The 26,709-nt window shown below is 54.2% G+C and overlaps 1 protein-coding gene across 1 annotated transcript in view; it reads left to right on the top strand.

Moving 5' to 3' along the window:
- Positions 1-3,751: 3,751 nt before the first annotated feature.
- The window catches only part of SGIP1 (SH3GL interacting endocytic adaptor 1), a gene marked incomplete at both ends in the record, with an annotated part of 68,173 nt that continues 45,215 nt past the window's right edge, over positions 3,752-26,709 (top strand). Inside the window, 2 exons of the mRNA XM_082484079.1 lie at positions 3,752-3,881; positions 11,410-11,454. Coding sequence (XP_082340205.1) covers positions 3,752-3,881; positions 11,410-11,454 — 175 coding nt within the window. The remainder of the gene's footprint in view (positions 3,882-11,409; positions 11,455-26,709) is intronic.

Consider the following 26,709-nt stretch of genomic DNA (forward strand, 5'->3'; position numbering starts at 1 on the left):
CGCCGTTACGCACGAGGGGCCAAACGCTGCTCACGGCAGCGGTCTGGCACCATTTTCGGGGGGGGGGCTGGTGAAGGGCTGACCCACAGGGGACGGCGGGACCAGCCTGGGGACATCCTCATCCCCGCGGGAAGCTTCTCATTGCAGAGAGGCGATCGCTGCGATTAAAAAAAATACGGATGTTGCAGAAGAGGTTTGCCCGCAGGAGGGGGTTGTTGGCAGCGGGTCCTGCTGTGGGTCCCCCGCGGGGTCCCCGGGTCCCCCCCGCCCCCACTTCTGGTGTTTGAAGCAGCTCTGTACGGGGCCAGGCAGAGGATTTGGGTGCCACGAGATAGTTTTGGTTTATTTCGGCCTTTGCCTTTGCCGCCCTCCCGCCTCGCGGTGGGCCCCGCGGCCATCGCCCCGCGCCTCGGCGTGCGCCCCGCTCCGCTTTGGGGTGCAGCGTGCCGCCGCGCAGGGGGCGCCGGGCGGCATTTCGGGGCTGAGTGGCTGCCCTGAGGAGGGGGTCACCCCCACGCTGCGGACAGATTTCAGTCTGTGACAACGGCAGGGCCAGGGAGCCGTCCCCACAGAGCACGGGTCCCCGTGGCACGGGGCTCAGGCCACCGCAGCACCCACTGCCAGCACATCCTGCCCGCGCACAGCTGCCCGCACAGCTGCACAGCTCCGTTCCACACACATACAGCTGCACAGCTCCATCCTGCTCCCATACAGCTGCCTGCACAGCTGCACAGCTCCATCCTGCCCACACACAGCTGCCTGCACAGCTCCATCCTGCTCCCATGCAGCTGCCTGCACAGCTGCACAGCTCCATCCTGCCCACACACAGCTGCCTGCACAGCTCCATCCTGCTCCCATGCAGCTGCCTGCACAGCTGCACAGCTCCATCCTGCCCACACACAGCTGCACAGCTCCAATCCTGCCTGCATACAGCTGCCTGCACAGCTCCATCCTGCTCCCATGCAGCTGCCTGCACAGCTGCACAGCTCCGTTCCGCACACATACAGCTGTACAGCTCCATCCTGCCCGCATGCAGCTGCACAGCTCCATCCCACCTGCGCACAGCTGCCTGCACAGCTGCACAGCTCCATCCTGCATCTGCCCGCCTGGATGCAGTCCTGAGTAATGTGCTCTGGGCAATCCTGCTTTGGCAGGGGAGTTGGACTAGATGATCTCTAGAGGTCCCTTCCAGCTCTGAAACTCCGTGATTCCATGATCCTGCTCCCCTACAGCTGCACAGCTCCATCCTGCCCTCACACAGCTGCACAGCTCCATCCGACCCGCGCACAGCTGCCTGCACAGCTGCACAGCTCCATCTGCCGAGGCCCCGGACCACTGCACAGCGCCGCGCGCCGTGGGACACCGCACAGCCGGGATGTGCACTGCGGGGATGTCCACTGCGGGGGGACACAGTTCGGACACGCACTGCAGGGACACACACAGTCAGGCTCCAGCACAGCTGGAGCTATGCACAGCTGGAGACCCGGGCAGCTGGAGCAGTTCGTGGGGGGGCCCCAAACAGCAGGAGACGTCCAGCTGTGGTCCCGCACAGCCCGAGTCGTGCACAGCTGGGACCGTGTGCTGTTGGAGGGGTGCACAGCTGGGGGGGCCTCGCACAGCTGGAGCAGTTCACAGCTGGAGACAGAGCTGGAGACTGAGCGCAGCTGGTGCTTGCCCACAGCTGGGTAGCAACACACAGCTGGATCCACATGCACAACTGGTTTCCAACACACAGCTGGGTCCACACACACACAGCCGGATACCCGCACAGCTGGACCCACACGCAGCTGGATATCCACACAGCTGGATGCCGACACTCAGCTGGGTATCTGCACAGCTGGATACCTGCACACAGCTGGATACCCGCACAGCTGGACCCACACGCAGCTGGATATCCACACAGCTGGATGCCGACACTCAGCTGGGTATCTGCACAGCTGGATACCTGCACACAGCTGGATACCTGCACAGCTGGACCCACACGCAGCTGGATATGTGCGCAGTTGGATACCAACACACAGTTGGATCCACATGCACAGCTGGATACCAACACACAGCTGGATCCCCGCACAGCTGGAGGCCTGCTTTGGGGTTCTCACCTTTCGGGATCTCTCTGCCTTTTCTGCCGGGTTGCACAGATGTTTCCCGGCACGAGCCCCTGCCCTCTCCCCGCTCCGCCGTGCTCCAGCACCACTGCCTCTTGCTCCACAGCTGCTCACAGTTTGGCGTTCGCCCTGCTGATGTGCGCGTGCAGCTGGAGGGATCCAACCCAACCTGCCCGATCCATCACCCACCCACCTTCTTCGTCTCCCGCCTCCTGTCCCTCCCGTCTACCACGCGCCACCTTCAGCTCCCACACATTTTCCCAGAAACTCTTCCTATATGGGTCTTGCAGAAGAATCGGTTTTTGTAAGGGAGGGATGACCGTTTCTTCCCCGGCAATGTGGGGGACGTTGCTGGCGGCTGGAGGATGCTGTCACACGAAGGCCATTTACGGATGCTCAACCAAACGTGACGTTGCCGCCACGTCACAGGTGGGGAGTCACGAGGCTGGAGGTTACACGCCGCTGCAGCAATAAGGGCGAGTGTTTGACTGCCGTTTGCCTTGAACTCGGTTGGCCGTCACCTCTCCACCAGGCGTGCTCCCACCCGGCCTGCGGCATGTGGCTGGAAACACCCTGGAAAGGGTGAAGGAGACACCAGGGAGGACCATGCCCTTTGCAGGAAGATGGAGATCATCTTCTCAGGGCTTTGGAAACCGCTGGGGGCAACTGCTTTCCCTCCTGCCTGCCCAGGGCACCGCGGGTCCTCATTAACAGCACCCTCTGCCTCAGGGCTACCAGTGCCCCGGCAGACCCCGCGGCGGGCCCTGGGGCAGGGTGGGTGCCATGCCCAGGCAGCAGCTGGAGCCAACAGCCATAGCAGCACCCTGACGTGTGAGCAACCACCCTCTCTGCAGCAAAACACAGGTAAGTCCTCGCAGCAGCCGCAAAGCACTCTCTTAGGGCTGGGGGAGCGCGCCCTGGGATCAGAGATGTCATAGAATCATGGAATGGTTTGGGCTGGAAGGGACCTTGAAGACCACCCAGTTCCATCTCCTTTGCCCCGGGCAGGGCCACCTCCCCCCAGCCCAGGTTGCTCCCAGCCCCGTCCAACCCGGCCTTGAACACCTCCAGGGATGGGGCAGCCACAGCTCCTCGGGGCACCCTGCGCCAGGGGCTCACCGCCCCCACAGGGAAACATTTCTTCCTAACATCATGTCTAAATCTCTCATCTTAAAAAAATCTCTCATCTTTACTCTCATCAGTAAAACTGTCCCCCCTCATCCCATGGCTCCCCTCCCTGACCCAGAGTCCCCCCCCAGCTCTCCTGGAGCCCCTTTAGGCACTGGAAGGGACTCTAAGGTCTCCCCGGAGCCTTCTCTTCTCCAGGCTGACCCCCCCACCTCTCCCAGCCTGTCCTCCCAGCAGAGGGGCTCCAGCCCTCCCAGCAGCTCCGGGGCCCCCTCTGGCCCCGCTCCAACAGCTCCGTGTCTTTCCTCTGTTGGGGGCTCCAGAGCCGGAGACCGGAGGGGTTTGCAGCAGAACGGTGGTAAGAATATTTTCAGCATTAAAAGAGCGTATTTTTTCCATAACCTCCTTCTCAGCTGAGCTATTTGGGTCGAAACCTTCCCCCTGCCCCCGAGGTGGGCAACCCCCCCACCGTGGCAGTGTGGCCGGGTGGTGCCGGGCTGCGGTGCGGGGAGTGGGACATGGTCCCCGAGGGTCCCCGTGCCAGCAGCACCGGGGCCAAGCTGCCCCCACCCGTGCGGCAAGCGGGGTCCCACCTGCCCCGGGCTTTGCCGGAGCTGTGGGGGTCGTGCCGGTGCGGTTCCCGCGCAGGTGCGGCAGAGCCCCGTTGCTCCCAGGGAGTGCGGGTTTGCTCCCGCGTGGTCAAAGTTATTGATTTTTGGTTTTTTTTTTTTTTTTTTTTTTAAATAAAGTTTAGAGGCCACCGTGCCTGGAGGGGAAAACACACTTGAAACATCGTTGGATTTGGACCAGGGTGTGAAAATCCCCGGTTTATCTTCCAGTGGAGCTTCCCATCCCAGAGCTGTGGGGTACCTGGAGCTCCCCGTGGGAGAAGCCGGAGCGGCGCCGCAGCAGACACCACGTGCAGCGCGTCTTTGGCTCAACTTTATTTCGTTTTGCTGCGGATCACGGGTAATCCCGGTCTTGCTCTTTGAATTTTTTTTTCCCCCTCCTTTGCTAATTGATAATTTAATTAAGCTCATGTTTAAACTATGGGGAAGAGGGGAAGAGCGCAGGAGCTCGGAGCCTGCTTTTGTTCGTGCTAACGCCTGACGAGGGAACAGCGTCCACACGCATGAAGTTGCTTTGGAATACCCACAGCTGACACCGTTCCTATCCAGTTTATTTTAGATTTGAAAGCTGCCACCTCCTTCGCCCCCCCCCCCCTCCTCGCCCCCCCCTCCCGTGTGCTGCTGAGTCTCCCTTCCCACCCTTGGGGTGCAGCGTCTCAAGTGAAACGAGTGTCTCTTTGGGCAGAATGGGATGAAATGGTATTTTTGGGGGCTCCCCTGCATGTGTGTGTGTGTGTCCCCAGAGGCCAGATCCTGCCTGGGCTTCCCGGAGTCGGGGGGGAGTTCAGCCCCGCTCCCCCCTCCCCGCGCCCGATGGGGATGCTGGCTGCACTGGGGGGACGGCGGGGTGCCCCTAACCCGGCGAGGCGCGGGGGAGCCGGGGTGCAGCGCTGACCCCCCGCCCCGGGCTTGGGGGCCCATGGGGAGCCCCATCCCCATCCCGACGGCGTTCTCACGGCTGAAGCCCTCAGCCATCAAATCCTAAATGGGCTCAATAAGATTTAGGACGAAGGGCGCGGCGCGAAGTGGGGCCGCTGGCTGCAAAACCCCACGCCTGTGGGGCGCAGGAGGACTCCGTCGCTGCTCCTGAATGCCTTCTTTCTAGCCAAAAAAAAAAAAAAAAATTAATAATAATATTCCCTCTGCTGTCTCTGTTTTGTGGTTTGTCCCTTTCGGGCCCAGAAACGGTGACAACGTGGGTGTCGCATGGGGCGGCGGAGGGACGGGGGTCCCCCCCACCTTAGGGCAGGGCTGGAGCATCCCCGACAGCCCTCAGCTGCGCCTCGGCCTCGTCAGGCGTGCTGCTGGGGCAGGTGATTAACCTGATTAGCCCCTGATTAGCAGAGGTGTGGGTGGGGGCCGGGAGGAGCTCCTGGCGCAGGGGAGATCGCTGAGAGGAAGAAGAAGAAGAAGAGGAGGAGGAGGAGGGAGTGGAGGAAGGTGCACGCAGAAGGTGTCCATCCCGGCCGGGCAGAGGTGGGTTTTGGTAACTGGATATTTCGGTGCGCGACGCCTCTCGGCAGCGCGATTCCCAGCGATGCGGAGCGGGAACGTCGGCGGCGCTGGGCGTGTGTGGGGTTCCCGTCGTGCCTTCACGCCCCGGGGTGCAGCCTCGTTACCTCCGCTTACATGATCGCTATTAAATAAGGCAGAGTTGGCTCCGGCAGCGTTAAATCGCTCCTGGAACGCGCACTTTGTGCCACTGCTCCGCCAACACCCCCGTGCCACAGGGGCGCCCGGCGGAGGGGTCCCTCTCGGCAAAATGTGAGGTTTTTTTCGGGGGGGGGGGGCAGTTGGGGAGGGGGGCACGAAGCAGTGCTGCCGGATCGGGCACGTGGATGTCCCACTTGTGATGGAGGTGGTCCCACGAGATGCTGTGTTGGGTTTGAGGGGAACCGCTGCCCGTTTTGTGACTTGTGCCGTGGTGGTGATTAATGGGGGAGGCGGGGGGAGTCCCTCGCACCGAGGATGAGTTTTGGGGTCTGGTGGGATGCTGCTGCGCTGGTGCTGGAATGGGGCCGGGGGTGCAGCACGTGTCTGTGCTCCCCTCTGCTCCTGCTGAGCTTCTTCCACGCTGAAGTTCTGCTCTCCTCTGTGTCCAGAGGAGAGTTTAGTGCGTTGGGTCTCCCTTTAAATGCACAATCAGCAGATTTTCCCTGGTGGTGTTGGGGAAGTGGGCGCCCCGTCTGCCCCCCCCCATCCAAGAGTGCATCCCACGGGCGAGGGCTCGCTCCCGGGGACCCGGCTCGCTCCCGCATCTCCTCGTGTCTCTCCTCGGAGCGGCTCACTGAGACGGAAAGGGCTCAGCGGCTCTTTGTGCATGGGAAAACCGGGGATGAATAGAGCACGAAAAAAAACCCAACAACTAATAGAGCAGAAGGTAACGGGCTTTGTTGTGGAGGGAGGAGCAGCTGTGGCCTGAAAGGGGCCCTGTGCCCGGGGATGCGCGGGGATGCGGGTGGGCGCTGCTCCTCTCCTCCATCCCCGGTGCGGCCACCCGGGCTGGTGGCAATGAGCTCGGGGTGATGGGCAGGAGGGGACGAGGCGGGACGGGGGCCTGGCAGGGCTGGTTCCCGCGAGCTCCCCGGGGCTGGTCCAGCCCTGCTCCAACCGAGGGACTGGGGATGCGATGCTCGGGCTGCGCAAAAAAAGACTCAGGGCGGTCGAGCCCCGCAGTATCTTGGGGCACGGCATTTTTGGGTTCAGCTTCGCAGGCAATGGTGTTTCCAAGAAGATTGTGTGAGTTCATTTGGTGTTTGGGACCCGGATTATGAAGTGCCTCCGCACCCTCCTGGGCTCATTGGAGACCTGGGTGAGATGCTCCTGGTGGGGCCCCGTGTCTCCTAGCCCCCTTCCCTGGTAGGGAGAAGCCTTTTAAACAAGGAATCTTGCTTTATTAGAGCTCAAATCATAGAATGGTTTAGGTTGGAAAGGACCTTGAAGATCATCCAGTTCCAACCCCCTGCCATAGGCAGGGACACCTCCCCCCAGCCCAGGTTGCCCATGGCCACATCCAGCCTGGCCTTGAACACCTCCAGGGATGGGCCCTCAACACCCTCTCTGGGCAACCTGTCCCAGTGCCGCACCACCTGCACAGGGAAAAACTTCTTCCTGATGTTCAATCTGAACCTGCCCTCTTCCAGTTTAAAGCCATTCCCCCTCGTCCTATCGCTACGTGCCCCAGTAAAAAGCCCTTCCCCAGCTCTCCTGTCGGCCCCCTTTAGGGACTGGAAGGCCGCAATAAGATCTCCCCGGAGCCTTCTCTTCTCCAGGCTGAACAGCCCCAACTCTCTCAGCCTCTCCTCATAGGAGAGGTGCTCCAGCCCTCGGGTCATCCTCGTGGCTCTCCTCTGGACACGCTCCAGCAGGTCCATGTCCTTCTTCTGTTGGGGCCTCCAGAGCTGGAGGCAGTACTGCAGGTGGGGTCTCACGAGAGTGGAGTAGAGGGGCAGAATCCCCTCCTTTGACCTGCTGGCCACACTTCTGATGCAGCCCAGGATCCGGTTGGCCTTCCGGGCTGCGAGCGCACACTGCTGGCGCATGTTGAGCTTCTCGTCAGTCAGCACCCCCAGGGCCTTCTCCTCAGGGCTGCTCTCCAGCCATGCCCCGCCCAGCCTGGATTTGTGCTTGGGATTGCCCCGACCCAGATGTAGGACCTTGCACTTGGCCTTGTTGAACTGCATGAGGTTGGCTTGTGCCCACCTCTCCAGCCTGTCCAGGTCCCTCTGGCAGCCTGTGGGATGGTTTGGGTTTGACTTTAGAAGTTCTACAAAGCACAAAGGTCCACGTTCACAGTGGACGACTGTGATTTACGACCTCCGGCAAATGCCCACTGACCTCCAGCGCCCCGCACGGAAGAAATTAATTTTATAGGAGAAGAGGCAAATGGTTGAACTTTTAGGAGTTTTGCAGGTGATGGGGGAGAAACCCCAGCGCTGGGTGGTGATGGGAGCTACTGGTAACGAGGCTGCCTTCGTCCACTGCCTTTCCACCTGGAACGGATAAACGGATGGGCTTATTTTTAGCAAAGGTTTAATTATGGTTTAGCGAAAGGGTTGTGGAGCCGCGTACGGGGAGATGTAAACAATCCACCGTTGCTGCCGTTAATGCCGGGGGATTTGCCAGGGCCAGCTCCCGCGCGGGGATGAGGTTGGCGGATTGGAGCTTTATTTAGCAAATCCCCCCGACCGCGCTGCGCCCCGCGCTCCTCGCCCGCCCTGGGGGCACCGTGTCCCCCGGGGGCCGGGCCGGGCTCCTCCGCTCCCGCGGCGCCTGTCACATGGACCGAAAGCATGACTCTGCTCGGATATGAGTAATGCACTCCGGTGACTCATTTTCTGCCTTTTTGTTGGTTTGTTTTTTTTTTTTTTTTCCCTCTTTTTTTTTTTTTTTTTTTTTTTTTTTTTTTAAGCCGTTGACTTCTTCTGGTGATGTTTACTTGCAGCCTCCTAACGCGTATCCTTCAGGAGCTGCCCGAGATTTCCAGCGCTTTTGCTAAGAAATGTCTGTGTGTCAGCTAAAGTGGTTGGAAACCGTTTGGAAACCCATAAATACCAATTTTACCTTGAAATGAGAGGGCATCCGTCCCCTCCCCGGGGAGACGCGTGCGCTCCAGCGACCGCCCGGCTCTCCCCGTGCCTCCTGCTTTTGGGCAGAGCCCGCGTGGGGAGCAGGTTCGTTAGCGCGGGGTTAATTTTGCCCTCAGGACGATGAGTTTCGGCCTTGCCACATGGTAGGAATTGTTTCATAAGGTTGAGCCATCCCGTAGAGCTGCCCAAAGCCGGAGCTGCGCTCTGGTCGGCAATAACCCGCGAGTTTCCCACCTGTGCCGATGCCGTATGCGCCGGTGCATCGCGGAGACTGCCATAACTCAGCACCGAAATGGAGGAATTCGGTGAAGATAACTTATTTACCCGTTGCCCAGCTCGGGAGGGGGTTCACAGGGGAAGTTACAGCTCTTCTCGCTCGTTTTGAGGAATTTAAGCCCTGCGGAGGGGCATCACGAGAGCGGAGGGGGGCGGTCGGGATGCGGGATGGCTGCGGCGGCAGCTGTGCAACCGCTGTACGAATTTCGGAGGATAAAGTGTTGTTTCGGTGTGGACGCGGCAGGTGTGTGCCCATCACCTGGGCGTCCCGTCACGTGTGCCAGCCCGGTTCCTCGGGACATTTCGGGGCCGGTCTGGGGGGGGGGGGGGGGGGGCAGCGGAGCAACGTTGGGCGCGTTGCGCTCACCCCGGGATTGCAAATGGATTTCCCGAAGGCGCCGGGCACCCTTCGCCGCGACCCCGCTGCCCCTGCTGAAACCGCAGGCGGCCGAGGCAGGTCGCAGGAGCTCCTTGCGGGGATTAAACAAACCATCTGTTAAATAATCCCGTCCCTCCGCCCGGGCGTGCGGTGGCGTTTCTCACCGGCTCGGGGGGGGCGAAGGCTGTGGCCGGGGACGCTTTGGGGATGGGGACCGGAGATGGTTGTTGTGTTGTTGGAGCTCATTTTCCCCACTGGTGTATCCAAACCCTTGGAGGTGTTTGGCTTTTGGATTTCTTTTAAATGGGGGAAAAAGTGGATTTTAATTTTTTTTTTTAAATGGGGGAAAAAAGTGGATTTTAATTTTTTTTTTAAATGGGGGGAAAAAAGTGGATTTTATTTTTTTTTTTAAATGGGGAAAATGTGGATTTTAATAATTTTTTTTTTTAAATGGGGAAAGTGTGGATTTTAATTTTTTTTTTTTAATGGGGAAAGAGAGCAATTTTTTTTTTTTTTTTTTTTAGTGGGAAAAATGATGCAGGTATTGCACTCCCCGCTTGTGAGCAGGACGAGGTCCCCAAAAAAGTGTGTGCCTGACTGGGATGGCTCCCAAAGACGGCGATGCAGCATGAGAGGTGGAAGTTAAGTTTCCATCACAGGTACAGGGTCACGCCGAGAAGCCGCGGTTGCCAGTGCCAAACGGGGCCGGTTGTGTTTAAAACAGCGCCATTGTGCCCCCCCACCCCGGGGAGCAGAGATGGGGGGAGGCAGCTCCTCAGCCCAGGCAGGTTGGTGCTGATGGTCATAATCCCCGTCCTTGGGCGCTGAGCGGCGGCGGTGGCCTTGGGGACTGTCCCCACCGTCCCGTGGCGGTGGCCGGGGCTGTTTCAGAGGAGCGCGGCGGGGACACGGTCCCTGTTCTCGCAGCCGTGCGGGGGGGACCGCTTCAGCGCAAGCGGTGGTGAAGCATCTTTCCTGCCAGAAAAAAAAAAAAATTAAAATCATATAACCGAACTTCTGGAGTGGGTTAAAACCAGTTTTGCCACGAAACGGTTTTGTATCGCACATATTTACTGGGGTGATCCCATCAGTGTCCCACGTAACTCCTGCGTTGGCGTTGTCTGTCGCCTCCAGCAGCTCTGAGAGATGGTTTTCCAGCCGGTGAGGGTCGTGCCCCCCCTCACCACCCCCCCCCCACCCCCCCCGGGCTGTGCCGGGGCTGGCAGAGAGAATTTGGGGGATGTGGCAGTTTGCTGGGACAGGCTCCTAGCGTGCAGCTCGTAGGGCAGCGGTGGCACCGGTGCCCCCCACTGCTGCTGCCGGTCATGGTGGTGGCCCACAGGGGGGTCCCCAGGCGGGGGGTGTCCCGGGCAGGCGCTGGGGGCTCACCCTTGCAGCCCCCCCCATCCCTCCCCAGCCTCTTTTGTTCCCCGCTCCGGCGATGCTTCGGCAGCTTTTTCATGCGAAATTAATTCCCGGGCGCTCTCGGAAGGCGGTGGGGGAGAAATTTTTCCCGCATCATCCTTTCGGGGGCTAATTGCTGGTGATGTGACGTCAGCCCGATGGATTTCTCTCCCCAATGGCTGCGGGAGAGGCCAGGAGGACCCGAGCTCGCAGCCCTTCTGCTCGCCGAAGCTCGCACCCGGCGCGACCAGAGAGAGCTCTGCTGCCTTATCCAGGCTGGATTTAATTTTTTTTTTTTTTTTTTTAACCCCCCCCTCCTCCTCCTTCCCAGCCGGTCTCCCCGCACGCTCTTAATCTGACAGCGCCCGGTAATTAATCTGGCTCCCCCGGCCGCTGCAATAGGATTAGAGGGAGGGGAAGTGCGTCACGAGGTACGAAGAGGGGTTATGCTTTTGGTGAAAGTGTGTGTGGGGGGAATAAATAAATAAATAATATATTAAAAAAAAAAAAAATATATATATATGGGGGGAAATAGGTTGGTGTGTTCCCCGGGGGGGGTGTGTGGGGGGGTGGTTGTGTCGGGAGCGAGCGCGCATGTGAGGAGGTGCGGGGTGGGAGGGAGCGGCTGCGCTGCTGGCAGCGCCGCGGCCGAGCCCGGCTCGTCCTCCCTTTCTCTCAGCATCCTCCGGTGATCCTGGAGGTGATACAGGCACAGCAGCATCCATGGCCTGCCCGTAGCCTCAGCACTTTTTTTTTTTTCTTTTTTTTTTTTTTTCTTTTTTCCCTTTCCTGCTTGTAATTCTGGCAGCTAAGCCAGCCGGGGACCGGAGGCGTTCGATTTGAGGGTTTGCGTTAAGCAGCTGGTAACCGGGCTCGTATTCTCCTGTATTTTTTTTCAGGCTCCTCGGAAATTGAGGAATGCAATTCTGCCACCATGATGGAAGGTAGGTGATGATCTGAGCATGTCTTTGGGGATGGCTAGAGTTTTAAAAGCGACGGCGGAGGACGCATTGAACCTGTGCGTGTGAATCCTTTCCCCCCTTTTTTTTTATTTAATAATAATAATAATAAAAATAAAACCCTCCCTTCTCCCTAATCCCAGTCGAACAGAAGCACCCTGCCCACTGCCGGCGAGCTGCCGGATGCTGATATAATATCCATCCCATCGGATTATTTGCAATTCCATCCCCAGCCCTGTGTAGGCAGTTTGGGGGATGCAGACGCCCGGGTAACCGGGGGAGCCGCCGGTCCCTCCGGCTGGCGAGGCGGCCGCCTGGGCAGGGAGAGGGAGATGGGCCGGTCGGTCGGTGTTAAGGTCCTTTAAGCGTTATTTTATCCTCCGCTTTGGAAACCCACTTTCTCAGCCTGCCGCGATGCACAGAGGATGAGTTTAAGCCGTTATCGGTACGCGCAGACCGGGGGCTGTGAAGCCCGTCCGTGACAGATGGGATGCTGTGGTTTTACAGCGTAGCTCTATGGCTGAGCATCTTTTCAGTGGGAAACAAGAATATTTGAATTTAAGGTGATTTTTGCCGTGTAGTGTCGCTGGTTTGAAGATGCAGGCGCTGGAGAGGAGGGGGGGGTGGGGGGTGTTGGGTTGAGGCTTATTGGAATAAAAAAGGAAATGAGAAGGAAATATGGGCTCCAGGCACAAGATTCTCCAGGCAGCGTTGTGAGACTCTGCGTCTGATCATGTGTGGGAAAAGCCCCTGGGCATTTCTTAAAGAAATTTTAACCTATGTCGTTTGTCTCAGCCATATGTAAAGCGCTTTTTTCCTCTTTTTTTTTTTTTTTTTTTTTTTTTTAAATGCCTTCTGGAGCAATCTGCAGGGAAAGGAAGGCTATTAAATTATTTTTCAGTTTTTTAGATATTTTTTTTTTTTAGCGGAACAGATACTTCAGGGCCAACAAGATCAGACGATTCTGTTGGCTTTTATTCTTTTTCTTTTTCTTTTTCTTTTTTTTTTTTTTTTTTTTTTTGCAAGGCCCTGTGGCCGAGGCAGAAGCGCCCACCTCGGCAGGGCTGCGCGGAGCCGCATCCAGCGCCGGGCTCGCGGCGCTGCCGGCATGCTAACCAGGCAGCTGCCCGGCCTTCCCCAAGATGACAGGCAGAAATTGGGCTGCTTCTCCGTATTCCCCTGTAAATCACCGTCTGCCGCCCTGCCCAAATTAACCTAAAAAGGCGTTGGGCTCCATGTAACCCAGACGTCTTGTATTGACTTAAAATATTTGCCTAACCTCGGAAATTCAGGTGCTGAAATGGCCGCGTGTGGATTGCTGCTTGATGGATTTTTTTTTTTATTTTTTATTTTTTATTTTTTTTTGCGTTCATTGGTGTTAAGGGAATGAGTGTCGTTGGCCTCTGGTATGAGGAAATGCCTTTGGTGTCTTCTCTAATACTGATGATAAACTCGGAAGCAAAAGAGATGTAATTTTAGGCCGTGCCATCAAACTCATCCCAGCGTGCGCACGTACATGACACGCTGGGAACCCGGCACGCAGCCTGGGCAAAACCGGGTCATTTTAGCGAAGATGCCGTTAACGACGCGGTTTCTCTCAAAAGCGCCCACGTTTGCGGAGGAATTAGCGTAGACAAATTGAAGTGGGACTGTGTAATTCTCAGTTTGGGTTATTTAACTAGTTTTGAGGCTGGATGAGGGGAAGGCGGTTGGGTTTTTTGCTTGTTTGGGGTTGGGTTTGTGATTTTTTTTTTTTTTTAATTTTATTTTGGTTTGGTTATTTCCTTGAGGATTTTTGCCTTGCTTGGTGAAACGCCCGGGCTGCGACGTTGCGCGGGAGCCTCGGCCGCCCTGGCCCAGGCAAGGGGGTGCTGGCGGGGCGGGGGGGGGGGGTCCCCTGCCCCGCAGCGGGGAGGTCGGCCGGGGCTGGGGCTCCTCGGCCTCTGGAGTAGGTGGAGTTGCCTTCCATGAACCCGTCTGGCATTAAAAAAAAATATATATAATAATAATAATAATAAAAAAATGGAACTAGCCACAAAAAGTTTCTCCATTATCGGTGACTTATTAAACTGCTCCTCAGCCTCTGGGGTAGGTGGAGTTGCCTTCCATGAACCCGTCTGGCATTAAAAAAAAATAAATATAATAATAATAATAAAAAAATAGAACTAGCCACAAAAAGTTTCTCCATTATGGGTGACTTATTAAACTGCTTAACGTGTTATTCCCCAGCTAGCTAGTGCGTACGGGAACCAAGAACGGAAGGGAGAAAATAGCATTAGAAGATCTAATTGCTGCTTTTGAGGAATTTTTTTAAACGGTTGGAAACTGGCTCTCTACGTGGAATAGCGAAACTTTTGCGACCAATATCCCGCTGAAACAGCGGCCCCTTGCAGAGACGCTTCGTTTTGATATAAGAACGCTTTCCAATGCGTTAAGCTTAATTTGATCTGAAACTTTTAAACCCGCGCAAAGTACCTCCAGTTCACTCCAGTAAACCTGTTAAGGGCTTTTTTTTTTAGTAGTATTGTAATTATTTAAATGACTTGTGTCACCAAAATGTTGGACGCTGTGCTGGAAGCTGAGGGGGGGAGCTCGGGGAGGAGTGGGGCTGTGCCCACCCACCACGTGCCGGTGCCCCCCGGCAGCCCCAGCACCCCCGGGGTGCAGAGCACGGGGCTGTCCGGCATCACCCGGGACCGGTGGGATGGATCTGGCTCGGCTGATGGTTTTGGATCTTCTTCTGTGGGAACAAGAGTATTTGGCTCCTTGGGAGTGGTGGAGGACGTGCAATTTGTACCAGTTCGTGCTGAACCCAATATGGAATATTTTCTTGTTTTCATAGTAGACGGGGAGAAAAAGTGCCTATTTTTCACTGTACGTTTAAACATCACAATGATATCTAAAAAAATACGCGTGGACACTGTCTCAAGAAACCAGTCCTCGCTGGGAGGAGAACTGAACACGTGCCACAACCACTAGGAGCAGATGGTTCGCCGCCGCCATAGCACGGTGGGGTGCGGTGGGCACAAGCGTTGCGGTTGCTCACCATCCGTGGTGGGGATGGTTTTGCTGTGCCTGACCTCGCTCACACAGGTGGAAAGTAGGTGTTGGGGATGGAGACCAAAACCCCCTGGCTTTGAACCGAACAAAATGAACCTGAAGCAAAACTCCATTGCGCGTCAGCACTAGAGCTGGGACCCAAAGGGCTGCTGGAAAGGTCCCACCGCATTCTGGGAAGGTCTCTGCATGTGGGGCAGTAGGTACGAGAGGTGTTTAGATGTTCCCTTTGATTGTAAAACAACGCACCAGTACTCAGAAATACACTGGGCACGTCGTTAAAGTAAACATCCATGCACAAGAACAAGTTTATCTCCTCCTTTTTTTAATCCATCTGTTGCATCTCTGATGTACCGAAGGTATTTTATCCAGCTTAATTAGGTTTTGAAATCACTGCTGCAACGTGGCGCTCGAGCCAGAAGCTCTGAGATGTTTGGAAAGATTAGACGACCGTGTGGCTGATGGGAGCAGCCGTGGTTACATTAGAGAATGTCTTGGGAGATGGTACCTGCATTTTTCCAGAGCCCGAACCAGACATTTGCTGGGGAGAAGTTTTCCCAGAGTGGAAATGTCTTTAACTCTCTTCTCCAGGCTTTTTGGCACCTGTTTCTGGGGGGTTTGGTCACTCTGGGAACTTCCATGGATGACTGGTCACATCCGAAACGGCAAAAACTTCTTTGCGTCATCTTTTAGCAGTGTGTGTCTCCGTGTTTTCATCGTGCCGAACAGGCAGTACCGGGACCAGAGGCATCTAACAGCACATAAAAAAGCCTTTTTCTTGATTAGGCAAGAAAATTAGCTTTGTTACATTTTAGGCGGTCTCGTTTCAGTAAATGGCGTATCTAAATGTGCTTAGCGTTGGCCCCGCCGCTCGGCAAGGAAACGACCTGGCAGAAACATTTTGGCTTTATTGGAGAAAGCCAATTGCAGGTTTGAGGCAGTTTTAGATAAATTCAGGCACGGATGGCAAAACCATGCCGGAATATACGCAAGGACCGTAACACCAAATTCGGACCTGTATTTTCCAATACATTGTTGGAACTTGGGCTTGCGAAGAGGCTCGGGGCTTTGGCTTGCAGGAGCGTCTCCAGCCGAATGGGGGTTGGGGAAGCGAGGCGTTTGCGGCAGGAACGGCAAGGACCTCTCTACCTCTCGTTTTTGCGTGTTCGAAAGCAGGGGATGTGGTTAGCGTGCCCAGCCCAGAGCCGCTCGGGGGACGGTGACACGCTCCCGCGCTGCGCCGTGGTGCTTCCGGCGACGTCTCGTGGGCTGCGGGTTGGAGCCGGGCCGGCAAAACTGGACCCGAGGAGCATCCCCGTCAATTTTGAATGAATTTATTCATCAGTCCCGAGCTCGGGCAGCTGAACAGGTTGCAGTAGCAACCTCCAGTCTACGGGGAGGGGGGAAAAAAAAAATCATCCTTTTTTGCAGGCGGCCAAACCCTTCCCACTGAGCTGGTTTGGGGTTTTCCAGCTCTAGTCCCCCGGCAGCGTGTTTCTCCGTGCTAAGGGAGGGAAGGGATAAATGGCTCTAGCTCAAAACCGACAACCACCAAGCGAAAGGCCCCACCCAAACCCTGGGAATTTGGGAAACGCTTTGGATTGGGGCTGGTGGCACTTGCCAGTTAAAACCCGTGTGGTGCCAAAGTGGCGGCACTGAGGATTTAAACCAAAATAGGAGCGAGGCAGCAAAAGCGGCCGTTTGCCTCCCACCTAAAATGATTGGTGGGATGGAAGCAAAACCCAAACATGTTGGTTTTTTGGGGGGGTAGAAAGGATAGAAAATATGGCAAACCCCCACAACTGCATGTGATGCAGGTCTGCAGAATGCCTCCTTGGAGCGAGCCCCAGTTTAAAGCAAGCCCTTGGGCATCTCGAACTGGTGCCCGGACGCAGCAATTTGGGTTTCTCTGCCAAGGCAGAAACTTTCTGCATGATTCATCGGCCTTATTCAAATTTTGAAGACACTGTAGAAAAAAAAAATACGGGTTAAATCAGGTTTCTGTTCTTCTTGAACCTTCATCACAGGATCTTAAGCAGCTGAAGGTGGAAAAACCCTTCCCTAAGTGCCGGTGTTGTGGCTGTGAAGCTGTCGGTGGTATAAAACGTGGTTTATCCGGCACTTGCCTGGGATCCCACTGCCGGGATCCGAGAGGGTGCAGTGAGGTGGGTGAAGGCAGAGCTCCTCCCCGAACCAGCAACCTTAAACTATTTAGATGTCCAAAACTTGGTCGAGTGAGTTGGAGAGACTTTCAAAGCCGCTGAAGATCCATCTGCCTTTGGAAAGGTGATGGGGGTGCGATGCTGACTGCTTCCCCGCTTGGGTTGTAGGCGAAGCTTTATGTGTGGTCGCGTTCCCGCTTTCTGTGCGGGTCCAATAGAGCCAGTTTTTTTCCTGTTTGTTTGTTTTACTTCAAGACGACAGTATATTTGAGTTTCTCCAGGTTCGGTAGGAAGAAGGCGAAGACCCGGCGGACGGTTTGTTAGCGGTGCGGGTGGTTCGCGTGCGGTGGTACGCAGCGTAGCCCTGTTTGCCTCGCCAGCCTCCGCTGTTCGGTTTCAATAGAAGTTCAGTTGCAGGCTGATGTTTCTGGGGGCTTTTGAAGGCTTTTTTGCTTTATCTGTGTGAGCGAAAGAGGAGTAAGGCTTGCAGGGATTTCTTGCACTTACAGCCTCCCAGAATGATTTGTTATAACTTTCAGTTTAGCTCTAGGTATTTTTTTTAACTTCGCGGATGCTCACCAGGCAGCTGCTGCTGCCAACACGTCTGGCCTGGCTGTGTGAGCTTTCCTGGGAGAAGGAGGCATGGGATTTCAGGGCTGTCCTTTGGGAACAGGCACAGAGCTCCTACCCTGCCCTGCAACCCCCCCGTCTCCTCCCCTGCACACCAGTGGGCTTCAGCGCAGAGGGAAAATTCCCTATCACATCCCTGTTTACATGGGATTAGTGCTGATAATCAGAGTCACAGAATGGTTTGGGTTGGAAGGGACCTTGAAGACCACTCAGTGCCACCCCCTGCCCCGGGCAGGGACGCCTCCCCCCAGCCCAGGTTGCTCCCAGCTCCGTCCAACCCGGCCTTGAACACCTCCAGGGATGGGGCAACCTGCGCCAGGGGCTCACCGCCCCCACAGGCAACAATTTCTTCCTCATACCTCATCTAAATCTCCCCTCTTTCAATGTAAAACTGCTCCCCCTCATCCCATGGCTCCCCTCCCTGATCCAGAGTCCCCCCCCAGCTCTCCTGGAGCCCCTTTAGGCACTGGAAGGGGCTCTGAGCTCTCCCCGCAGCCTTCTCTTCTCCAGGCTGACCCCCCCCACCTCTCCCAGCCTGTCCTCCCAGCAGAGGGGCTCCAGCCCTCCCAGCATCTCCGGGGCCTCCTCTGGCCCCGCTCCAACAGCTCCGGGGCCTTCTGCTGTGGGGACCCCCCGAGCTGGAGGCAGCACTGCGGGGGGGTCTCCCCAGAGCAGAGCGCAGCAGAGGGGCCCAATCCCCCCCTGGCCCTGCTGGCCACGCTGGGGGGATGCAGCCCGGGGGGCGGGGGGCTCTCTGGGCTGCCGGCGCACATCGTTGGCACACGTTGAGCTTTTCTTCAACCGGGAATTGTTTGAAACCAGTGAGGTACCAGGACTAGAAAACCACACTTTGCAGCCCCTATTAATTGGGAGCTGCTCCTTATGCATCCCAGCCTTGGAAAAGCACCGCTGATTTTTGGCACATCTTTCTTTCCACTTAAATTATGACTTTTTTTTGCGTGGTTGGTTGGTTTGTTTGTTTGTTGTGGTTTGTTTTTTTGTTTTTTTTTTTGTTTTTGTTTTTGTTTTTTTTTTTATAAGGAGAGTTATTGAGGAAAAAAATTATCTCTCTTAAAATCCTCCACCTATGTGTTTCAGCGAATGTAAAACATCACCAACTTGAGATTAATGTCCTGATGTGTGGAAATAATCTCGCGGGGAGGTTTGGGATAGGTCGGGGCGAGGAGGCCGGGGGCAGCGGGGATGCTGCGGGCGGGATTGGCAGCCTGCCCGCCAAGGCCCGCCTGCAGCCGCCTCTTCGGGCCGCCCGAGGAATTCGCGCGGCCTCACAAATGTATTGGTTTTCTAAAGTCGGATCCGTCGAAATCATTAAAGATGCACCTTGTTGTTAGAGCTGATTACTAATTAATGGGTATCAGGTTTTTAAGAGCATGCGTGCGCGTCGGCGGGCATTTGGTTATTTTGTGCTTCCCTTAAAATACCTCCTGGCATCGCACCCGTGGCCCGGGGGGCGCAGGGGAGGGGGGGCTGTATCCCGTGCCCCACTCCTATTGTGGGTACCATCAGCTTCAAGAACAAGCTCCTGCCTAAAGCATCAGCCTGAATGCGGTTTTTTGATGGCATAACCAGAAGCTTTTGTATCAGCTGAAAAGGAAAACAAACTTGGGTAGTATGAGACAGTACCAAAAAAAAAAAAAATATAAATCTGTGTCAAAACAAATCCATGGGCCCTGATGGCATGCATCCGCGAGTGCTGAGAGAGCTGGCAGGTGTTATTGCTAGACCACTCTCCATCGTCTTTGAACAGTCACGGAGAACAGGAGAGGTGCCTGAGGACTGGAGGAAGGCTGACATCACTCCAATCTTCAAAGAAGGCAAGAAGGAGGACCCAGGGAACTACAGACCGGTTAGTCTCACCTCTGTCCCTAGGAAGGTAATGGAGCGACTCATTCTGGATGTCATCTCCAAACACGTTGAGGAACAGGAAGTTATTGGAAGTGGTCAACATGGATTTACCAAGGGTAAATCATGCTTGACCAATCTGATAGCTTTCTATGATGTTATAACTGGTTGGCTGGATGAGGGGAGAGTCGTGGATGTCATCTACCTTGACTTTAGCAAGGCTTTTGACACTGTCTCCCATGACATCCTCATTAGGAAGCTGAGGAAGTATGGGCTAGATGAGGTGCCAGCGAGGTGGATTGAGAGTTGGCTGCGGGACAGAACTCAGAGGGTTGTGATCAGCGGCACAGAGTCTAGTTGGAGGCCTGTAACCAGTGGTGTCCCCCAGGGGTCAATACTTGGTCCAATTTTGTTTAATATATTCATTAATGACCTGGATGAGGGCACAGAGTGTATCCTCAGCAAGTTTGCTGATGATACCAAACTGGGAGGGGTGGCTGACACCCCAGAGGGCCGTGCTGCCATCCAGCGTGCCCTGGACAGGCTGGAGAGCTGGGCAGAGAAGAACCTAATGAGGTTCAACAAGAGCAAGTGCAAGGTCCTGCACCTGGGGAGGAAGAATGCAAAACACCAATATAGGTTGGGGCGGACCTGCTGGGAAGTAGTTCTGAGGAGAAGGACCTGGGGGTCCTAGTAGACAGTACCAGGCTCTTTTCAGTGGTTCCCAGTGACAGGATGAGGGGCACTGGGCACAAGTTGGAACATAGGAAGTTCCGTTCAAATACACGGAAACACTTCTTTACGGTTCGGGTGGCAGAGCACTGGCACAGGCTGCCCAGGGAGGGGGGGAGTCCCCTTCTCTGGAGGTTTTCAAGACCTGCCTGGATGCAGTCCTGAGGGATGTGCTCCGGGCAATCCTGCTTTGGCAGGGGAGTGGGGCTGGGTGATCTCTAGAGGTCCCTTCCCACTCTGAAAATTCTGTGAAAACCTGTCCTGAACCACCTCCCCGTGACCGGGGTCTGGGTGGCCCATGGATGGATGCAGACCCACCTCTGTGTCCTTCTGAGGGGCTATTTTTTTTGAGTTCACTATTGCTGGGAGCAGCATGAATAAAAATAATCTTCCCCCAGTATTTTGCTGTCAGCAAATAAGTTAATAGATGCGATGCTGCTGAAAAGGGTGCTGTAGCCACCACGTTACTGGTGGGGTTGGTTTGGAGCTGGTGGTGTTGGTAAATGTGCCGGATAATGAGCTCATCTGGGGCACTTTTAGGTCCCTCATAAGGTGCCCTTCCACATATCAAAGGAGGACTTAGTTTTTAAGATGGTTTATTGGAGTTTTGCAGGGGTTTGGCCTGGTTTTGGCATTAGTGGAGAAGCGTGGATAAGTTGTTAATAATAAGGTCATTTCTCTTCATGTTTACCTGTCCCCTTTCACCCGGGGACCTGGAGCTCCTTCACGCCACGTCGTTCCTCTGCGGGGAGACAGATGGGTGGAAGAAGCTCCATCGGTTTTGTTAAACGCTGCCTGGAAATGGAGCCTTTCTTCAGGTCAGGTCTCCTGCTCTTATTTTTAGTTACACTATTGCTACGGTTAATCACTGCTTTAAAATCAAGGTGTTCGTTTGACAGCAGACCGTGGGAGGAACAGGATGGTTAGAGGAACTGGAAAGACATGTCTTGTCACCTTTGATTTTGGGTGTAAACCTTCATCATATGCAAATGTAAATATTGCAGATTTTATTTATTTATTTATTTATTATGACCAAATTCAGAGCAAGTGACGCTTTTGCCTGGCAGCTCGCCCGGAGTTGTACCATGCCCCCAAGGAAGCGTCTCCCGTGTCATGCAGGTGACAAACCCGCTCCGCCAGCCCGGGTGTCCTCTTCTCTGCTTGGGGACATCGGGAGTTTGTGGAGGGTCACGCAGATGTCGGCTGCAGCGGGGTGGCCGCGAGGGCAAAGTCGTGGGCTGATGGAAGGCTGTTTCTTAGCATCACGCCTAGGCAAGGCTTCTGGTGGGTTTTAATAGGTCCTCATGTTCCGTATAAACCGTACGGCTGTGGAATCGGTGCGTTTTCCACAGAAAATGGTCAAAATAGTTACTGGGAGCCTGTGGTGCCTGTGGAGGTGATGGGTTTCAAGGAGATGCCTTTTAAAACAGCACTGTGAGATGGGACCCACTGTCGGCCATGGCTCCAGCTGAGGAGCAGATGGAACAGCAAAGCCTTGCGAAGAAAAGGAGAGGTTTGCAATGGGATTATTATTATTTTTTTTTTTTTTTATTTTCTCTGTGGGGTGTGTGGAATACCAGCATGGGGGATATAATGTGCATGTCGTCCCCTGGATGCGCTGTGTGCAGGGATCTGCCCCACCAACGAGCCCAGTGCCCTCCCGCAGCCACCTGGTGCCAGCGGAGGCATCCGGGAGCACCGTCGTCTCCTGTTCCTGATAAACCAAAAACCCCCAACCCCCTAAAAATAGAAATCTGAGTGTCGTTTGGGAGGGAGAGCCTGTCCTGGACAACTCGTTAAATAGCACAGCAACCTTTAGAAATGCATCTGGTGGTTTTGTGCGTGTGCCAGCCGTGAATGAAAGCCACAACTGTATCCAGATTTAATTGATTGACAATATTGGTGGAGACGTTTGTGTCCTGCGTCCCTCGGTTGTTGCGCACCCTGGGTCTCCGAAAGTTGGGATTAAAAAAAAAAAAAAAAATAAATCTAATCTCTGGGGAGAGCAGGCGGTGAGCAATTCCTGCAGCTGCTTTGCTGAGGTCGGTGAATAACCTGTGAGCACCGATTTGCATCCTTCTGATGCAAATTAATGCAAGTCCTTAAATGCTCAGCTCCACTGCGGAAGAAGAATGAATTGATGTCTTGTGTGTTGCGATGCGTCCTGCTGATGCTGCCCTTTATTTTTAAGGACAGCCTCTAGCTGCCGGCCTGATCCCCGAGCTTTGCTTTGGGGCTGGCGCTGAGCTGGGCAGTCCCACCGCCTGGGAGGAGGGCTGGGTACCGGTCCCCCCCGAGCATCCCTGCGGTGAGATGGAAAGGTTTGGGCTCCTCGCTGCAGCCAGGTGCAGCGGTAGTGATTGTTGCGCTGGGTCTTGCCGTGGGGAGAGCCTCGACCTATGCATATATGGGATATATAAGGAATATAAATATATTTCCACGGCTCAGGGTGTATTCCCGCCTGCTGGGGCCGCAGTTAAAGGCGGGGGTATCGCCCTGCGCTGCAGGCAGAGGTCATCGGGACTGAATTGTGCCTACAAGGCCAAGGGGTCAGTCTAAGGCCAGACACCGGTTTAATCTCGGGTACATCTAAATAAGCTGATGTGCGTTCCCTCGCCGTAACGAGTGCATGCCATTCCCCAGCCCTTAGACTTCCTGACTCCCACTGCTGCGACGAATATTTGGGTGGTTTGCAAAGGGAAAACGGTGCAGACCCAAAGGGAGTGGGGAAGATGTGAAGGTCCTGGGATCCCAAACCCCTCTGCGTACGCAGGGAGGGATGCTCGCTGCTCCAGGTCACGGGCAGAGCCCGGCATGGGGACTGGTGCTCCAGGGCAGGCAGGACACGTGGGTCAGCAGCCACAAACCCAGAGGTGGCCACTTGGCCACGGGGCTTTCGCGAAGTTCTTCACATCTAGTAGGTGGAATAGGATATGTATTTTTAGAAAGGGGATGAATGTTAATTCAAGAAGTCCTTAGGCAGAGTTCACCACAACCTGTTCAGAGACTTAATTACCCTCGTGGTTGAAAACGTGACTGTATTTCTGAATCGGCCACGGGATCTTGTATCACCTCTGTACACTGGAGTGCAGATCCCTCCATCACCACGTTTCCATTCCCGGGGCAGGTGCTTGGACCCCAACGCAGCCGCCATGGTTTTGGTGCTGTGCTGAATAGACAAAGCTCCTGCAGGTGCCCATCTCCTGCTCCTCCAACCTTTCACCTGCCCTGATTGCTCTCCCGTCGGTCGTGTGGTGGTTCTGGGGCCATTCCAGAAGCATTGGGTGCTGGGGTCGGGCACAGCAGCTGAGCAGGACTGAGCCCAGGTGTGATGCCACCTCTCTGCTCCTCTTTGGCATGTCCCTGCTTGATGGTAGGGCTTGTTTTAGGTACAAAACTTTTGATCTCCTTGGTGGTGACCAAGGCCACCATCGCTGGATGCCCCAGTGAATTGGTGGTGTGTACCACATCTCAAAACAGCATTATTCACAAGGGTCAGCAGCCTTGGGAGCTTGAGCCGGCAGTGACCACTCCTACTGTAGGAGAAAATGATCCCAGAGCAGTGAATTGTGACATTTTATTTTTATTCAGCCTTATTTGTGATCTTGTTTTAGGCTCTCAAACACTGTTAGTCCTTCAATGTCTTCCAACTGAAATTTCTGATAAGGAGCAAACTTCTCAGCATTTATTTTTATTAAAAAAAAAAAAAAAAAAAAAACAAAAAAAAAACACAAAAAACAAAACAAAAAAAAACCAAAAAAAAAACCAACACGACAAAACACAAAAATACCCAAACCCCACAACAAACAACAACCCCACAACTGTTGTTGCTTGCTTTTGTTTTCAAGTATCTCCTTTCCAAAGCCACAGGCAAGAAGCCGACAGTGTTCTGCTCCAGCAGAGAGCAACAGAAGCGGCAGGGAGGCCACCATCCCTTTCTCCTCATTATTTTTGTTTCACTTTCTGACAGGGCAAAACTGTTGTAAGCATGCGGAAGATTGTAATGTGTGTCTGCAGGACTTTGCCAGCCAGATAATTTTTTTTTTTTTTTTTTTTTTCAATTACTTGGAAGTGTAACAGGGTAGAGTAAATTTGCATAGGTAGACAGTAAGGACCTTTAATGCCCAGCTGGATCATTAGCTTTTTTTAGTCCCCCCCCGCAAAGCTAAATATAGTGGTTTAGTGACAGTTTGCACTGGAAACTATTGGTTTACTGGGATGAAAAATTAAGTACGGTGAGATCGTGTGGCTGCTGAGCAGAGCTGGATGCGCATACAGAGATGCGCCCCTTCAGAAGGGACATCGACTCTTTGTTTTTAAAAGTGAGTTTTTATTTTGAGGTAGCAAAGCAAGTAAGCTCTCGCAGGTGACTCCCCCAGCCTTTTTGAAGGGGTCTTCCAGCAGTTTTTTCAGAAAAATAAATTTCCTGACTGGTTAACGCATAGATTTTGCTCGTGCAGGGGGACCGCTAGGTCTAGCCCTTACCCTGGGGAGCAGCTGGTTTCTGGACCTCCACCAGTCAAACATCAATCAATATTATCGTCATCAAAAATCTTCAATTCTAGGTGAACTTTCTCGTTTGAAACCCAGGCTTGTTCACACGTCAAATGTGCACCCCACTGGGGATTTGTGTTCTTGCTGGGAAGCGCAGCTGTCCCTTGGCCCCATCTCCGAGGGTCCAGTGGTGGTCTCTTCCCCGAGCGGAGGGCGGTGGTTTCCATCGGTGGGGCTTGAGACAAAAGCTACTGTATGTTGTGCTGTTGAAGCCCAGGGGCTGTTCCTGCTCCCTGAGCTGCTGCCATGGCACTGTCCTCCTTCATCGGGGCTTCGTCCAAGTATGAATGAGTGGTGGTGGTTGTTGGTTTGATGCAAAATACTCTGATCTGATCTCAGGATGCCAGACGTCTAGATGTGGTGCTTAGGGACATGGTTTAGTGGTGGACTTGGCAGTGTTAGGTTTGCTGTGGGACTCGATGACCTTAAAAGTCTTTTCCAACCAAAATGGTTCTATGATTCTTTAGAAAGAAGTTCTGGGTTATTTCTTAATTTTTTTTTCTTTTTTGATACAAGAGCAGCTAAGCTGTGAGAAATGCTTATTTTGGTTAAATTGCTAGGAGTGTCTTCATTGCGTGTTTCCTGGGAGCTGTGGTCCTGGAGGATGTCCCTGTGCTGTGAAGGGTGGGACATCTTGGTTGGTGGAGCAAAGTGCTTGCGGGGGATGGTCCCAGCAGACCATAGGAGAGGCTGCGAGAGAGCGGTAAACCACAGCGCTTACTGGGGATGGGGACTTGGAAAGTGTTGTCAGAAAGTGTAAAATAGGGTAATTTAGCCCTGCTAGGAAAAGGAAACTTTGAGAATTGAGGGGGAAAAGTAAAGAGCCAGTCAACTTGAATGTTTTAAAATTATTTCCTCAAGGGGATAAGAAGGGTAATTTACTGACTGAGAAGACAGACATTTGGTAAAAAGACCCGGCATGCATTATTTACGTCACTTTGCACGGAGGAAGGGAGGCTAATGCCAGAAACAAATACCCTCAAAAAGGGGGGGGGAAATAGAGGGGAACCGCAGCAGAGCAAATACAAAGCTATTTGCGGTACCTGGAGCCTGGTGAAGCCCACAGCATCGCCTGGGCTGGAGACTGGCGTGAGGCTGGGAAAGACAAGTGCTGCCGGCTAAAAAGTGAATCTTTACTAGAAGTTGCTCTACAGAGGTAGCTGAGATGCAGCATTTTAAATTCAGAAAGAAACCAGGTAACGGCGGAGGCAATGGTAGGTTATCGGTTGCCTGTTGTGACCTTCAATGGTGGCGGGTTTGTGGCTGGAGCCTGGTGCCTCCAGGGCCACCATGGCAGGGAGCAGCAGAAGACCTTGTCTCCTGAAGGACTCATGTTCCAACCCCTGGCCGTGGTCTGCAGGGCCAGGTCGCTGCGGAAAGGGCTCCCTCGGGGCTGCCAACACCAATGGTGCCATCGCTGCCCAACTGTCACTTGCTGATGGTCCATCCTCTCTTCTCCGGAGTAATGTCTGCAATTAGACTTGTAAATGAAGGCGGTTAAAATATTAATGGCTGTATCAAGGCTCGGTTCCTCGCCGCATTATTAAGCCTGCTGAAAGGCTGGCAGCGAGCTTCAACGCAAAGGTTGGTTTGCGTAAAGCATTTGAAACTTTATGAAGATGTACGCTAATTTAATTACATATAAGGTGGGCAAAACCAAAACTAACATGGACGCAGTTACCGAGACGTGACTTTTCTGCTACCGAGGCCGTGGCAGTTGGGAATGTCTGGTTTTATTTGCAATGGACCAAACACGTCCGTTTTCATGTAAAATATGCCATCAGTGCAGCGGCTGGGCCCAAGATCGGTGCAGGCTGCTGCTGTGTCAAACCAGGGGAAACTTCTGGGCTGACCCACAAAGAGCTTTTGGGACGCTGCTCTTCGGGTTATTCAGCTGGGGCTTGATGTGGTTACACCCTCGCTTCTTAAACTTTAATTTACCATTTGACTTTTGCCTCGGGGTACGACTGGGAGAATTCAGTAGTTTTGTCTTGCCTTTGGTTTTGTTTTGCTGAGCGAGGGGAAGGTTATTATTTCTGTAGCAAAGCAAGCCAACGCCAAATACCAAGTCCTTTGGCTGTGACACAGCAGCAGGTTTCCACACCTTTGGATCCAGTGAAGTAATTCGGTAAAAGTGCTCAGGTTTGTGTGCACTGGGGAAAGCAGGTTGCTCAAACCAGCTCGAAGCTGCGTGCAAAAAAAAAATCCACACAACCAAAACAAACGAAAAACCCAACCTAAT

The sequence above is a fragment of the Vanellus vanellus genome (assembly GCF_965231255.1).
Source record: "Vanellus vanellus genome assembly, chromosome: 5".
In the NCBI taxonomy this organism is placed as follows: domain Eukaryota; kingdom Metazoa; phylum Chordata; class Aves; order Charadriiformes; family Charadriidae; genus Vanellus; species Vanellus vanellus.